Here is a 16,323-nt window from a genome sequence, read left to right on the forward strand (position 1 = left end):
ATATCAATTAGTTATCTTTTCCTGTAAGTCTTCTATTCTTTATAGAATTCTTCTTCATGCATATCTCTTCTTATTTTAGTCTTCATTTTCTTTCCCTTCAATCAGTCGTCTTCCTTATCCGCAAGTCTTCTTAAGTCCTCATATTATCTTCTGATGAATATCTTCTGATATCTTAAGTTCTGATAACTTATATCTTAAGTTCTGATTTCAGTATAAGTACTGATTTCCAGTTAAGTCCTGATTTATCCCGTTAGTCAAGATCTGAAAACTAAATACAAATCATTATTAGCCATGACTAGGGCTGCACAGAATTCCGGTCTGGACCTGAAACCCGGGTCGGACAGGGTTATAATTGAAAAAATCCGGTCTTCGGTCGGGTCCGGTCCAAGACCTGAAAAAATCTGGTCCAGACCTGAATGGACCTGATTTCATATATATAATTATTTTATCTTTAATTTATGTCTTATAAGATCATATATAAATATTAAATATTCACCAATATCATATTTTATTGATCCAAGTTAATAGATAATAAATTCATATAATAAAATAGATCGATACTACACTTTAAATTACTAAATTTCGTAATTCATGTAATAAAATATTGATATTCATACTCTTAAGATTTTATATTTACTTTTAAAATAATAAAATATGTACTTACATTTAAATTTTTATTAATGTACCATGCAACAAAATTTTTAATCTATATAAATTTGAAAAAAAAAATTAAAATAATATTATATAAATAATTCTTTTATATAAATATTAATTAAACCAGTCCAAACCGGTCCGGTCCCGGTCCAATCCGGGTTTTTCCGGTCCGGTCCGGTTTCAAGACCGAATAGAGCCGGTCCGGTTCTCGATCCTTAATTCTGAATAAATATGGTTTTCGGTCCGGTCCGTTTTTTGACCTTTATGCAGCCCTAGACATGACATCACAAATATATCTAACATATTATATAATGTTTTTTAAATCAAAAATTTCAGTTAAGAAAATAAACACCGATAAACTTTCTTATTTCTCGAAAAAAAGTTAGATCGGCATGCTATTATTATTACGGGAATGTACTCGCCTAGCAATTTTGATAATTGAGTTTTGATAAATTTGAATTTTTGAGTTATGAGGTGAATTCTGATAAAAACATAAGAACATTTTTTAGCACAGGCTTATGCCTCCGGAAGCAGCTATGGAATGGAGTAGAAAACAGATCTTGGACTGGCAAGAAGCTAATAAAAAGCAGCTACAAACAATATTGGAGTAAGGAGATATATGATTATAAATGGAACCCTCCAGAGGTTGGATGCATGAAAATCAATGTTGATGTTGCTGTAAAAGAAGGCCAGAACTGGTTTGCGCTAGGTATGGTGGCTAGAAATCATTTGGGGAAATATATTTCAGGAAAAACGTTGAAGCTTGGAGGGCAAACTTTGGTGGTTAAGGCAGAGATGATAAGCATCCTTGAAACTTTGTCATGGGCCAAGGAGTGCATACCAGGTAGGGTGACTGTTGAAAGTGACTCCTTGATCAGTGTCCAGGAAGTACAACAAGATAAGGAAAATCTGTTGGAGGTTGGTGATATCAAGTGTTTTCCCGTCTCCTCCGAGTCATTTGTTGAAGACAATTTTGTCCGAAAGTTTAGTTGATTAATGAAAATATTGTTTGCATCAAAAAATAATAATATAAGGACAACACATAAGCTGAATCCGTGCTGTAGACATTAGATTTTGCTATTCGTCGAGTTTTGATCGTGCAAATTGTTGTCCGTTGAACTCGCAAATTTGTAACTTATTATTTTTTATATTTTATACATGCTAACATTTATTAATATTTTATTAAGTTTTAAAAAACTTTCATTTTGCTTAAAATCACGCTTATCCGAGGGGCAGTTTTGTCATTCCAGCAAACACCCTTGCTCACCAGGGTTTATAAAATCCCTGAGAATTCCACCCCTCTTCAGTGCTCGCCGTCGACGCAAACCCTAAAAACTCCATCTCCTCTCTTTCAATCGGTAAACAACATATTCACAATTATCTCGGAACTATACGTACACGAACTTGTATCTATAATTTGGCATATGCTGATGAATCTAATTTGTAAATGCAGGTGAAAATGACAACTGTACCGGGACAATTGATATGGGAGATCGTGAAGCGGAACAATTGTTTCCTGGTGAAAGAGTTTGGTAATGGAAATGCTGGCGTTCAATTCAGCAAAGAGCCTAACAATCTCTTCAATCTCAACTCTTATAAATACTCTGGTACAAACTTTTTTTACACCTTTTTTTTATTAATTCCTATTTTAATTGTATCGTTTTATAGTTAAGGTGAAATTTACTGTGATTTGAGTTGGTTATGTTAATTGTTCCGTTTTGCTTATTCATAAAAGACGATAAAGTATTTGTAGTGAGTTTTACCAGCTCGTATTGATTATAAACGTTTTGTTAAATACTAGTGTGGTTAAAACAATATATATACCTCTGGTGTTATAAATTATTTATCGGAATATGTTAGCTTATTTAAATTCCTTGATATGCTTTAAGCAGTTATTATATAAGATATGTTCGTTGTGACTTTCAAGTCCAAAAGATGTGCACAATTGATTCGTGTTGTACTCGGTTAGAATCTTAGAATATTGTCGTGTTCTTGGGTTTTTTAGAAACTAAAGCAAATAAAAGCAGCGGGAGTTCGTAATTTTTACTGGTTTTGTACAGTTTAATGAGGAGAGGAAGTTGAGGGACATGGCTGTAAATATTTGTAATCAGAAAAATATAGTAATCAGAACACTTCTATTCTTGTATAAATCAGGCTAATCATTCCTTAATATAGCATGGTAAATGTATGAAAGCTCTTTAGTCGGGGTATAATAACTGGGAGATCTTACAGTGTAGTGGTACAGTTGTATTTACCCAATTATCTGTGTACTTTTAGGGCTAGCCAACAAGAAAACTGTTACCATTCAGCCAGCTGGTAAAGATCAGGGTGTGCTGCTTGCTACATCAAAGACCAAGAAACAGAGTAAGCCAGCAAGTTTGCTTAACAAGTCTATCATGAAGAAGGAATTCCACCGTATGGCAAAGGCAGTTTCTAATCAGGTACTAACATTTCTCAGAGCCGCCTTCTTTTCTTTTGGAATATAACTGTATCCGAGTTACTTTATACTTGTGATGACTTTCTTAAAAAATATTTTCTTCAGTGATTGGTTTATAGATTCCCAAGGATTATTTGCATAAACGTGCAGCACCAAAATTTTAGTTCTCTGATTATGTTTTACGCTTGACATTTGAGTTCAAATCATTTCTTTACCTTAATGGAGGAACAGTTATTACATGGTATGCATTGAATTGTGCTTCAATGCAGCTCTTGTGCCTCTCTTATGTCTGGTGAATGCATCAATTGTTGTCAGTTGTGTTGTTTAAAAGTTGAATAAAATGAATATATATTTTGAACTATGCTCGACTTCCTCTGGGTCAGCTCACGTAACAAGTAAATTTTGCCTGCTTTAACAGATCTAAGTGAGCAATGTTCTTGTTGAGTTGGCTCTGGTTAGTCCAACAATATATACAACTGTAATTTAACTCATTCCATTCCATTCCCTTTTGCCCCAACCGAACACAACATAATTGTTATTTGCTCACTGACTTTTCCCCAGAGCTGCTTGTTGAGAACCAACTAAATAGAACAGTAGATCTGTCCTTTGTCAAGAATTTTAAACTTTATTATCACGTGCAGGTTGCTGACAACTACTATAGGCCAGATCTGAAGAAGGCATCACTCGCAAGGTTGAGTGCTGTGAACAGAAGCCTCAAGGTTGCCAAATCTGGTGTCAAGAAAAAGAACAGACAGGCTTAGGTCTGTGGTAGGGAAAGATATTTGCTGAGTTACCCCTGTTCAGATTATCTTTTTTATTAAGTAAGAACCATGGTTGATTTATTTTGCAGTCAGCAAAATTTTATCAGAATATTCCGGTCTCTATGCAAGTTACATTGAAATGTGCTTTTTTGACTATTGCTTGAGTTTTGAAGGTGACTCAATTTCACGAGTGTGCATGTTGTTTGTTTATCTCTGATTTAATTTGGTAGTTTCTGGAGTAACGATAATATATGTGCAAATGTGTTTGTATAAATGCATGTGTGCGTTGTGGATGACTGGATGTAGCCACATTAATGTTATGTAGTGTCGAAGAAGACAGGGAAAGGTGGAGGTGGAATCGAATAAGTATTATCACCTGGAGAGCCAATTATGATTGCCTAAACCAAACTTTGTTTTGACAATCAGCTATATGGCTGGAGCGGAAATTTATATTATTAGAAATACTAGCTTCATAACAGTGCTTTAACAGATCTTTTGTGGTTACTTTGATGTTGAACTAATTTTAATTAAATTTTAAAACAAATCTTAGGTAATAGATAACAAAAACTTAGAGCACTCCCATCCCCATAATTTAGGGAATTATGTTAAATTTTGTCAAAATATCATCCACATCCGGAACCCTAAAATAGGGTATAATTTTAGGGACTAAAACCAAATTCCCATATTTGGGGTTTCACTATTCATTCCCCATTCATTTCTCATCTTATTAAATTATTTTAATCTCAAATCTACATCATTTTAACTTTCACATATATTAATATTTTAAATAAATCATATTTATTCAATATTTTGAAATTTTCATAAAATTTTATACCAAAAAAGTTAAAAAAAATAAATATACTTTTTATAATCATGAAAAATTAAAATGTGTTAACAAATAATGACACTAAAAAATATGTATAATTAAATTAAATTGAAAGTTAAAATTGTAAATGAAAGAAAATAAAAATTAATAAAAAAAGGAAGTAGGGATGAAGTTTGGGAATGGGATGTAGGGGTGAGGGACAAAAATGACAAAAAAAAAATCTGTTTAAAAAAAGTGAACAATTTTAACCAACGAAATACGCATATCTTAATGGAGTAATCTCATATATGCATTTCGGATCGGAATAACAAACAATACACATTTTCGATGGGAGTTTTCTAAATTATATTACACATAATATATATATCTCACGTGGGTATATGGATTAAATAAGCATTTTTAAAATGCGTATTCTTGTTAGTTGTATTATACTGGATTCTGTTATCTGTATCACCTACCTCATCTTTTATGGCTTTTTGAACATATGTACAGGTTCTCTCTCTCATTCATGTGCTATCCTTTGTCCCCATGGTTTTTACACGCAGCAATGTAGTTCAGCGTATGTATCCAAATACGCATTCAACATCTTTATATTATAGCGGCTATAATTGACCACATTTTCAGTAGTCATATTTGTTAAAAATTTATAAAAACTGGCTATATGTCAATTTTTCGAGATGTAGAAAGTTTTTAGAAGATAAATAAAATTTAATTTTTTTTAAGAAATTACCATTTTTAGTAAGTTTTTAGGGATGAGGATGGGGCTTACAATGGGGATGCTTATAAGCAATATTATCCTCTATAATTTCTTAAATTCGATTTTAGTTATTATATTTTTTGTTATGTAAACTGACGCAAACCCCAGTATCGAAGCTGCATTTTGAACGCAAGTAAAGGGTACGATTATTGTTTTGGCTGCTAGGCGAATGTCAGCGAGATGGCGTATTGAATTATTGAACCAACTCCAAATTTTTGATATTTACTAATTAAACTTGAGGCCACAGAATATGCTGAAAAGTCTGAGGTCAAATCGATAAGAGTGATTATTTGGTACACGTACAATACAATACTACAATGTTCTCAAGGCAGCACGTATTTTCTTTATACATTGTAAACCAACCTCTCGAAAAGTTAATATAATATCAGCTTCTAATGGAAGAAAGCTCCATAGGCAGAACTCTATCAAACAACGGCGAGGGCCGTGATGTGGTGGAAGGCAAAGAAACGGTGAAGCGTGCACGCTCAGATAATTGCTTCACTTTCATGGAAGTGTCCATAGAGCCGGGGATCAAATCTTTGAAACGTCTAGACTCGAAGAAACTTAAGATTCAGATCAAGAAATGGGCTAAAGCTGTTGTAACTTATGCTAGACAAGTCAGTGATCATTTTGGCAGCTCACGCCACTGATTCATGTTCAAGAAACTCCAAAGTGATCATTTTGGCAGCTCTCGCTTATCTTCTTTTTTAGAAATGATGTATACATTTACATTCCTCAGACCCTTAAAGTCGGATTAGTTTGCTTTGGTTTATCATCATAATTGATGTTTTTTCTCAAGTATTCAAGACTTAAAGCTGTACATATGTAGTGTTAAGATTAATTTCAGTTCTTGGTTGTGTACGGGAAGATGATGTAACTGTAAGATTTTGATTGATTAACAGCAGACCATCTAATTCCAATGCAGCATCGATCACCAAGCTCATACCGCGTTTTTCTGCTTTGTTCTGCAGTTAATCAGTTGTGTATGTGACAATTACAAAGCCTCGTCTGCGTTGCTGATTGATCTACTAACAGAATGGGTCTAACGTCTCAATCAGACAAGATTATTTGATAAGTTTTTAACAGTTGCGCCTACTAGTTCTTTACAAGTTTCAAAATTAATATAAACAAGCCTCAATTTCATCCACGAAATCGAATAAATACATTTGGTGGATAGCACCATTGTGAATGTATTTCCTACCTAATTTATTCTTACAAATAAACTAAACCAAACACGTACTCCTGTCCAAATCAGAATTACGGGAATGGTTAGATGCACACAGAACTTACCCCGGCCCTAGCCATAAGCAATCAATCCTAGGATTATAGTAATTTTTCTGTTATAGATATTACTATGGTATACACTATAGTTTGAAGACTTGTTTTTCAGTTTTGTTTTCGAAAAGCTAGTAAACAAGTTTTTTAAGAGTCTGCTGAACCCTGTAATAGAGGCCTGATGGTCTTTTAGCAGGGGACAGATACAATCCTATTTCATCTAAAAACCAGCCACTCCTTCCCTTGAAACCAACAATTTTTTCTCCTCCATCTGATGAGAATGAAAACGGAGTCCCTGATTCAACTCCGTATGGTCCAAATGTTCGCTTGTTGCTCCTAAATGTGATGCTGCAAATCACCGGAGTTCCACTGTTCATCACTGGACTGCAGTGTCCACTCATTCCCACCAAGTACTCATCAGGAAGTTGCAGCTTAATCTACATTAGAACATTGATAACGATACAATTGCATGGAATGAAATTCAAATTATGCCTAAATAAATTAGCTAAAGCGTAAGCCTGATAAAAGTTTAGTGAAACGAGTCTTAAATCGATAGGCATGGGAATATTAAGTGAAACTGAAAACTTAAAAGCAAAACCTCAGCCGTCTTATTGCCTCCAACTCCTCCATGTTTTTCTCCAGCAACAAGCTTGCCGTGTTTGTCATAAATCACACGAATAGAATCTATGGAATTATCGTATACAAGTATGATTTCTCTGACTCCGCTATGAACTCCATCATCCCAGCTTGCACCGCCACTGCCTCCCCAGGGTCCAGCTACAAATCTTATCTTCTTTCTACTATTACTGTGATCATTCCCACCAGCATCCTACGTAGATTAAATATATGTCGAAAACAAAGGATCAAGAACAAATACACAAAACCTTATAGTGTAATAAGACTCAGTGATTCATAAAATGAAAATACAATTGAGCAACAACAAGAGTTCTTACCATCATAATCTAACCAAGAAGCGAAGAGAGGTATAGATGAACAGAAGGGATGATTGGTAGATTAATGCAACTTGCTATATGTAGGCATGTGTGCATATTACGTGTATAAAATATATTGTGGTTGGGGAGTGAAATTTGGTACCAGATGCTGCTATAGAGATAAGATTCAAAGTGTGACAGAATATGATTCCAGCTGAAACGCTAGCCAAGAATTTTGCGAAAAATGTTTGACACGTTCGGTACAGAACAACCAGGATGTAAAATCTTGTGAACATTTGTTGAACCAACGTGACAGGAATAAAAGAAGAAATGGCACAAGGGAATTACACTGACAGAATATGCAAGTCCTTCTTTGTTTAGTTTTTGAAGAGTTTGTAATTCAATCCCCAGCTCTTTTCATTGATCACAAGTACGAAAATTCAAAATTGCGAAATGCTCTGATTATCCACCTTTCACCATCTAAATCTAAAGTCGAACATCAAAGCTCACAGGCCACGACCCACTGAATATCGGACCCAACAACAGCTCAATCCGAAAGTGATATGATATTAATTGTAAACTCCAATTAACGACGGGGGGATGTTACATAAAATTAGATGTTACATAGAAATATAATGGAGAGGGTACCATTGAAGAAACTGAGTTATCAATCAAACTAAATTTTAACTTGTAACCGGAAGAAATAAAAAAGACGGCAATTTAGATTATTTAACGCACTTTAAATTACTGATATAATGCAGTTTAGATTATTATCCAAAGCACATAAAACATAAGAACCACATTCTACATTACATTACAATAACATCAACAATATTAATAAAGCACGTGGTGTCGGCTAGAAATAAAAACATAAAGAAAGTCCCGGTCGTTAAGCATATGTATCCCTCCAATTATTTTATCTATAATCCCATACATCCACAATTTTTAAATTTAAATTTACCCACCATATAAGATAACAATAATTGCTGTTCTTGATCCCTCAAAGTCAAATCAGAGCATTCATTTTTAGAGATCCAAAAATGGTTTTCTTGAAATTAATATGGGCTTTCTTGATTTGTACTCTTCTAGTGTTTAGTGTAGTTCCCTTATGCTCATGTTCTTCTGAAATTTCTAAAGTATTTCTTGATTTAGCTAAGAGCCCGGAAATATTTGATTGGATGGTGAGTATCAGAAGGAAGATACATAAGAATCCTGAACTGGGCTACGAAGAGTTTAAGACCAGTCAGCTTATTAGAGCTGAACTTGATAAAATGGGGATCAAGTACAAATATCCTGTTGCTGTTACTGGTGTTGTTGGATATATTGGTTCTGGTGAAGCTCCTTTTGTTGCTTTGAGGGCTGATATGGATGCACTTCCAATGCAGGTTTGTTGCAACTTGCAAATGTGGTCTCTTATGTTTAGTTTGGTTTCTGTGTTTGTTTTTTCCTGTTTTTTTAGTAGTTAAGTGAGACTGTGAGAGGGCATGAGAATCGGTTTCTTGGCATGTGTTTGGTTTCTTTTGTATGTGCACACGGCTGCAAGTCACCGGTCACAGTACTTCACGAGGTTGTAGTTTGCATGCTATTTTTTTATGTAAGCGCGGTATTGAAGGGTTTTTATTTTCTTAATTCTTGAAAGGAAATGGTGGAATGGGAGCACAAGAGCAAAACTCCTGGTAAGATGCATGCTTGTGGGCATGACGCGCATGTTGCAATGCTGCTTGGTGCAGCAAAGATACTTCAACAACATCGCAAATCGTTGAAGGTTGGTTTGTCTATATGTTCACAGTTTAAGAAATTATCTGCATATATATTGATATCCAATGCTTTTCCAAAGAATTATGGCAATTTAATTGAGACATGTGTTACTTTGCTGATTTTAGCAGCTTAAAAAGAATTTACCTGTTGATTGACAGGGTACAATTATTCTTGTTTTTCAACCTGCTGAGGAAGGTGGTGGGGGAGCATCGAGAATAATAGATGCAGGAATACTAGAGAATGTGAAAGCTATATTTGGTTTGCACGTTTCTTCTGATTTACCTATAGCTAAGGTGTCCTCCAGGTCTGGTCCTCTTTTGGCTGGAAATGGTTTTTTCGAAGCTGTGATAAGTGGCAAGGGGGGTCATGCTGCCATCCCACACCTCACAATAGCCCCGATTTTAGCAGCTTCAAACGTAGTTGTGAGTTTACAACATCTTGTCTCACGAGAAGCAGATCCTCTCGACTCTCAGGTCTCTCTCTCTCTCTCTCTCTCTCTCCACACACACACACACACACACCAGTAGCCAGTAGGTTTATCCCTTCAAGTTCACCAGCTCAGGTAACTGTAAGCACAAGCATGAAAATCTGTAACAAGCCTGAAATTTGAACTTCCAGTACTTTTTGATTTACCGGTGGAATTTCAAGTTGGACTAGAAGAGTAGTAACTCCTAGATCTGTCTTTAGTTTTAACAGGCCGATTGTTCATTATTAATTAGCATTTATCTTGCACTCCGTAGGTTGTTACCATTGCAAAATTTCAAGGCGGCAGTGCATTCAATGTCATTCCAGATTCTGTAGTAATTGGTGGCACATTTAGAACTTTCTCAAAGAAAACATTTGTGCACCTTAAGCAGCGAATTGAGGAGGTAATTTAATGTCATGCACATTAGCCATCTGTTAACTTTGAGATGATCACTCATTATTTGCTCAAAGTGACGGAGGACTTTCATATACACCCCAACGGGAACATATAATGCCGATGTTCAGATGTAATTTTATCAAAATTTTGGATGATAGGAAAATTCTATTACACATGATAACACTTGAATTACTTCAGTTGAGTTTAAAAAGTGCTTTATTTATGATCCATATTATTGTGGAATCTTTTGTAGATAAAAATGCCAATCTTTTTTTTTCTCAACTTGTTGCTTATGCACTGTAGTTTATCCTATTTCCTAACAGGTTATCATTGGACAAGCAGCTGTACAGAGGTGCAACGCAACTGTTAATTTTCTGGTAAATGAATTTTGCCCTCCTACTGTAAATGATAAGGCCTTGCACCAACACTTCCGAAACGTAGCAGGAGATGTGCTTGGAATTTCTAATGTCGAAGACATGCAGGCCATTGATGGGATCTGAAGATTTTTCATTTTACCAAGAGGCTATACCGGGTTACTTTTATATCCTGGGAATGAAAAATGAAACAAAAGGAAAGTTCCCATCGCCACACTCACCTTATTTTGAAATCAATGAGGATGCACTTCCATTTGGTGCTGCACTTCACGCGTCACTAGCTGCTACATACCTACTTGACATACAATCAGGAACTCCAGTGGTAAAGGACGACGATCATCACAACAACTGTAAGGTACCTGTATATAGCAATATATGGAACCAAAACTGCTCCAAACACCTCTGATATTTCATAGAGCCTTATATTGCAGAAATATGTAGAAAATCTGATTCAATCAACTCCTTACAACTAAAGAACATGAAATCTCAATAAAAACGTGAAGATCAGTTGCTATCATGTATCTTCTTAGTCACATTTAGCTAAGATTGCTCTCAGATTTGCGTTAAAGATCAAAGTGAAAATATTGTCAATCCAAATTTCAAGTCCTTCTACTGCTAATTTCTGGCTTACAGATAAAATCATAACTGTTGTGGTTATTTTGACCTTTGAACTACTTTGTGTCTTGTTATGTAATTAAATTAGCATTATTGTAATTCTGCGAACAAAGTACTCAACTGTATAGACATAGACAACAGGGAATTCATGAGAAACAAGGGTCTTTGTTAAACACGAGAAACTGTTCCAACTGCATATACCAGTGACTCATTACATGGTGCGATCATACAACTGCACAGCAAAAAAACTCTGCAAGTATCCAGAATTCTTATGATGTAGTAGTGAAGAACCAATATACTAAAAATGTGGCATTTGGAATGGGAAGGAGATCTTTTGTCAATACCCAAAAAAATCTGATGAATGTGCTAGTAATGTATCTAATGCGCTTGGAGCAAACTTTCTGGCAAAAAGAAAACAAGCCGAGGAATTCTGGTTATGAAACATGCACTTCTGACCTTCGATAATTTTCTTAAAAAATTTCTTTTTAATATCGGCTTTCCCAAAAGTGGCAGGATGAGCACCGCCTCGGGACCAATCAACCCATGTTAGACTTCTGTTTGCTAAAAGATGAGGGGAGCGGATGCTCAGCATTGTTTGAAAATAGTGCTCGTCTACATAACATGCTGGTCTGCAGAATTTCTCAAATTTTGGATAAAAAGTATCATCTTTGACAATGTCAACTGCCAGTTTTCTGTTTACTTCAAACCACTGTGACCCTTTACGCCAATCAGTGAGGTTGACTAGCGGTGCCATGTTATTGTCATAGCGCCCTCTGCCAAAGGGTCCAGGGTCATCGTATGATCCCATATAGCTGACCTGAGATATCGATAAGTAGAGGTAAGCAATGGGGAAGCTCTGAATAGGTATGCATGCCTCAGACAGGAGAATGAACCATTCATTTGATATATCAAGTAATGCATTGGCAAGGAGTCTCCTCTCCGCATCACACATGCTCATCATCCCCCACTCAGCAACCTATGTGGAAGTAGGATTCAAGATTAATGACAGATAAATAATATCTAACAAGAAAGTGACAAATGAATATGAAACAAAACAAAAGGATATTTATAAACCCAAACCTAGTTTGTCATCTATCATGACACTGAAATAGCTTGTAGTTTGTCATTCTCAGTAACGTTTGTTAAGCTTCTTAAAGTACTATAATGTTGTAGAAAACCAAAGACTGATAAAAAAGCAACTGTGAGGGAATCTCATCACAACTTACTAGCGTGTACCCCTGTGTCATGTGACTACCCATTTCCTTGGGTATAAAACCAACCTATCTGTATGCAAACAAAATATAGAAAGAGTGCTATATTTGTCTTGGTTATTCCAAAAATATCAGTTCAAATTTTAAATAACACATAAACTTCATTGTCACATGCATCTACAAACTGATCCAGGAAAAAACAGAATTAACACAATTTGCCTGCTTTAAACTCCTTGCAACATGCAATGAGGCTCTCATTTATAGTTTCCTAGATCGCAGAGTCGTCCACAGAATGACAATTTAGTCTGTTCTTCTGTTTGAATGATTTTATGGTCTGTTTGGGGAACTGAATTTCATTTGAAATTCTGTATTTGATCAAATAATCTGTTTGAGAATTTGGATTTCATTTGAAATCCAGGACATTCAAATATTAGTATAAACATGAGAATTTGAAATGACAACTCAAATCCTATCTTTTGAAATGAAATGCAAGTTTTCAAACGGCCTCTTAAAGAAATTTGCCTGTTGCATGAACTTAAAATATACCTATCAAGCAGGAATTTTTAAGATAAAACTTAAAACGACATGCACCAAAATCCTACCTAAGTGTAACGAAATGATCATGGAAACAGATTTAAAGCTTGTCAGGTAAATTAAACTTATACACGCATATGAAGAAGAATTTGGCTGGCTAAAGTTCTCTCCTTTTCTTTTTTATCTCGAGTCCAGCTAAACAAAATAATTAGTTCATAAAATTTACATTTATATCTTCTCTATGCAAGAGTTTAACTTGATTGAAACTATCGACAGGTGAAATAATTCGAATTAACAAGCAGAGCAGGTACAAACTGAAAAAACCATACTGCCTTGCAAAGAATAGTGGCCTCTATTTACCCTCCATCAGATGATCATACATATTTAAGCTTGTGTAAAAAATGATAAAGTACGGTGATATTCAATACCTGACTGGGAATCTGCCTCCGATAGAAAGGAGAAGAAGGAGAATAGTCTTCAACATACGTAGGCAGCGCATGTACATAAATAGAATAACGCTCTTCATGCCCCTTAAGAAACCTTTCCCACAGTGGAACCATAGGCAATGGTCCCCTTGTCAAGAACATGAATGCAATTTTCGGAACCCTCTTAAAAGGGTATGATTTAATTTGAGGGTCAAATGAAGCCCGCCAAAACAGCTGAGAATCATTCATAGAATGCCACACAGTTGATGGCGGTTTAATCCAAGTCTGAAAGCTAAGAGGTTCTTGAAAACATGGCTGAATTCTACTACTTGTTATGGGGATAATAACATTACCAAACTCATAGTACCAGCTCATAAACATGCTAACAATTGTTAAGGCAATGCCTAGACCAAGAAAGAGCAAAAAAAATAATAGTAGTTTCAAAGGCAAAATTCTAGACTGGCTTGACCTTGTTGGCATTGGAGGTTCTTTACCTTCCTCCATTGCCACTAATCTTGTCTGCATCTTCACTTTAAAGAATGTTAAATCGGACAGGTGGGTTCTCTGTCAAAACAAGCTATAGATCCTCAAGACACTGATCTACAGCTGATATAAAGATCAAGATACAAAATCATGAAAGAATGTATAAATATTAGAATTAATTTTAAGGCAAGAACAAGAAGTGTTTGCGTTCAAAAAACAAATTGAAGGGGGGTTCACACACTTTTGTAGCAATGAAATGTATTTGGGACAAGTTATGATGAAATGGAAAAAACAATACAAGTACAGTGAAAACAGAAATTTGATTGGCTCTGTAACCTTTTTATTCATTCATCACATCACTGATCAACACATCTTTTGTAGTATTTATGTACGTGTGTGTATACATACATTGATATATAAATGTCCCATGTCTAAACGGAGGACAGAATTTTCACCAGATTGAAACGTCCGAAACAATTGCTTAAACGTTTGGGGAATAGTAAGACAGAGTTTGGCTTGTTTGTTAGTTGTCTTACAGACAAATGACAATACTAATGTTTTTGTGAATATACATAACTGTAGCAAATTGAAATTAATGCAATAAATAATTCCCTTTCTCAAAATAAAAATCCTGCTAAATACTCTTAGTCAAATTAATTAAATATTGACTGAAAACTACATATTATACAATTAAAAAAAGTTAAACTTATAATACTAGGAACTATGAAGTATATGTAATTAGTTTAAAATATTGTTTTCAGCTTATTAAACTTATAAAAGTAAAAAGAGGAGCTCTCAGCCGTCTCCCTTCTTTCATCCTCTCTCTTAGGTTTGGTCTATTTTCAAGTAAATCGAGGGGCTTCCACTGATTTTCTCCGGTGGAAAGTCTCAACCCCTTCATTCTCTGTTATTCTCGTTTATTTTTTTTCAATACAACCCAATTTTTTGGGTGTTTGTGTGTCTCTCATCTTGGAGTGTGTGTTTTGTCTCTCCTTTTGGAGTGTTTGTTATATTTTTATTTAGTCATGCTTGGGTTTATCTGGTGATGGATCTGTTGAGGACGAATTTATTGATATTTTTGGTGATCTGCAAAGCCTGCATCGGATCTGGGACGGTGGTGATTATTGCAATAACTCACCTTTCGCAACTAAAGATTGTTCATCTTTCATGGGTTATATTTTCAGCATGTCTATAGCTGCTATCCGACATGTAGATAGCTGGGGTGCCTTCGGCATGTCTATAGCTGGTGTCCGGCATGTCAGATAGCTGGGGTGCCGCTTCTTCAATCTTATTTTATGTGATTGGTGTTTCTGAACACTGGGTTAATCATAGTTTTTATATGACATGGTCAATTGCGATGTTGTTATTTTCAGAGATGCTGCTGCAATCTGGATCGCTTGGGATGTCTTTGATTTCGTTTTTAATTTCAATAATTTTTAAATTCTATGTGTTAAACAATCAAGAAACAAATCATCTAATTGTTTTTAGTATGTTATTTGTTTTATCACCTGGTTGTATCGAGCGTTGAGGTTTGTCCCGACTGTACTATATTCAATTTAATGAGAACTTTCTGCATTTGTCAAAAAAAAAACTTATAAAAGTATATTTTTTAAAATTCTAGCAAATTTTAATCATGCAAACAATATTATTATAATTATGAAAATTATGCCTTGTGATAATTACATTATTACTACAAAATTAATCACCATTATAAAGCGATTTGCATAAAATTTAATGGAATAAATATATGACTTTCTTGAGAAGTGTCCATTTTTAATTTTCTTTTTACCTACCAATTGTATCGGTAAACATGAGCTTCATGAATCATGGCATCACGCTGTATTATATACTCCCTCCATCTCATATTATGTGTCTTCTTTGGATTTGTGCCGGTCAAATTGACTTAAATTTGACTTAAATTTATTAATAATTTATAATTAAATAAAATAAAAAAATTATATCACCGGAAAGTAAATTTAATCTACTTTAATCTATAATTTGTAATTTTTTGAAATAATATACTAGTAATGTTTAATCGTTAGTCAAAAGTTGGTAAATTTGACTTCTTTAAAAGGAAATGTGACACATAATATGAGATGGATGGAGAGAGTATTTTCTTTAATCAGAGTTTTTTTCCACAGGACTTGCAAGTTACTGCTTTGAAGTTTTAACAGAGCTAAATAATGTTTTTAACAAAAAAAATTATTATAAATTTAAACAAAAAAGGAAAATCTTAATTTAAATACATAGCATTTTAACTTCCAAAAGGAAAGTCCAGAGGGAGTACATAGTTGCATGAATTCCAATTTTGAAGTATTTTCCTACTCTTCAATTCATTGCAACAAGTACCACTAACTTTTTATTCTGCATTCCTAGGTTATTTTATATATAACATTCCCAAGTTAACTGCATGACTAAG

At 34.7% G+C, this 16,323-nt stretch overlaps 3 protein-coding genes and 1 pseudogene across 3 annotated transcripts; 2 read left to right on the plus strand and 2 right to left on the minus strand.

The window, feature by feature from the left end:
- The first annotated feature begins 1,861 nt into the window (after window positions 1-1,861).
- LOC141668945 (large ribosomal subunit protein eL28y-like) lies at window positions 1,862-4,062 on the plus strand. Its single transcript, XM_074476015.1, has 4 exons — window positions 1,862-2,012; window positions 2,108-2,261; window positions 2,932-3,095; window positions 3,733-4,062. Exons 2-4 carry the CDS (start codon window positions 2,114-2,116, stop codon window positions 3,850-3,852), a joined length of 432 nt encoding a protein of 143 aa, XP_074332116.1. The 5' UTR covers window positions 1,862-2,012; window positions 2,108-2,113; the 3' UTR covers window positions 3,853-4,062.
- Window positions 4,063-5,964: 1,902 nt separating this feature from the next.
- On the minus strand, window positions 5,965-7,941 carry LOC141667722 (jacalin-related lectin 19-like). The gene is made up of 3 exons (XM_074474327.1): window positions 7,664-7,941; window positions 7,309-7,539; window positions 5,965-7,147 (listed from the first exon to the last, which is right to left on the minus strand). Exons 1-3 carry the CDS (start codon window positions 7,667-7,669, stop codon window positions 6,842-6,844), a joined length of 543 nt encoding a protein of 180 aa, XP_074330428.1. The 5' UTR covers window positions 7,670-7,941; the 3' UTR covers window positions 5,965-6,841.
- A 728-nt stretch (window positions 7,942-8,669) lies between these two features.
- Window positions 8,670-11,113, plus strand: LOC141668132 (IAA-amino acid hydrolase ILR1-like 4; annotated as a pseudogene).
- A 216-nt stretch (window positions 11,114-11,329) lies between these two features.
- On the minus strand, window positions 11,330-14,209 carry LOC141668075 (glycosyltransferase BC10-like). The gene is made up of 2 exons (XM_074474766.1): window positions 13,425-14,209; window positions 11,330-12,227 (listed from the first exon to the last, which is right to left on the minus strand). The coding sequence occupies exons 1-2, from the start codon at window positions 13,944-13,946 to the stop codon at window positions 11,589-11,591; spliced, it is 1,161 nt and encodes a 386-aa protein (XP_074330867.1). The 5' UTR covers window positions 13,947-14,209; the 3' UTR covers window positions 11,330-11,588.
- Window positions 14,210-16,323: the final 2,114 nt, after the last annotated feature.

Source organism: Apium graveolens, chromosome 6, assembly GCF_009905375.1.
Source record: "Apium graveolens cultivar Ventura chromosome 6, ASM990537v1, whole genome shotgun sequence".
NCBI lineage: Eukaryota > Viridiplantae > Streptophyta > Magnoliopsida > Apiales > Apiaceae > Apium > Apium graveolens.

What these genes read in the sequence shown, in the direction of transcription:
- LOC141668945 (XM_074476015.1), top strand. Translation starts at nt 2,114, where the DNA reads ATGACAACTGTACCGGGACAATTGATATGGGAGATCGTGAAGCGGAAC. An exon ending in CAACTCTTATAAATACTCTG is followed by an intron (nt 2,262 to 2,931) that starts GTACAAACTTTT and finishes GTGTACTTTTAG; the next exon opens with GGCTAGCCAACAAGAAAACT. An exon ending in CAAAGGCAGTTTCTAATCAG is followed by an intron (nt 3,096 to 3,732) that starts GTACTAACATTT and finishes TATCACGTGCAG; the next exon opens with GTTGCTGACAACTACTATAG.
- LOC141667722 (XM_074474327.1), bottom strand. An exon ending in GAGGCAATAAGACGGCTGAG is followed by an intron (nt 7,148 to 7,308) that starts GTTTTGCTTTTA and finishes GTTCTAATGTAG; the next exon opens with ATTAAGCTGCAACTTCCTGA.
- LOC141668075 (XM_074474766.1), bottom strand. Translation starts at nt 13,946, where the DNA reads ATGCAGACAAGATTAGTGGCAATGGAGGAAGGTAAAGAACCTCCAATG. An exon ending in GGAGGCAGATTCCCAGTCAG is followed by an intron (nt 12,228 to 13,424) that starts GTATTGAATATC and finishes ACTTCCACATAG; the next exon opens with GTTGCTGAGTGGGGGATGAT.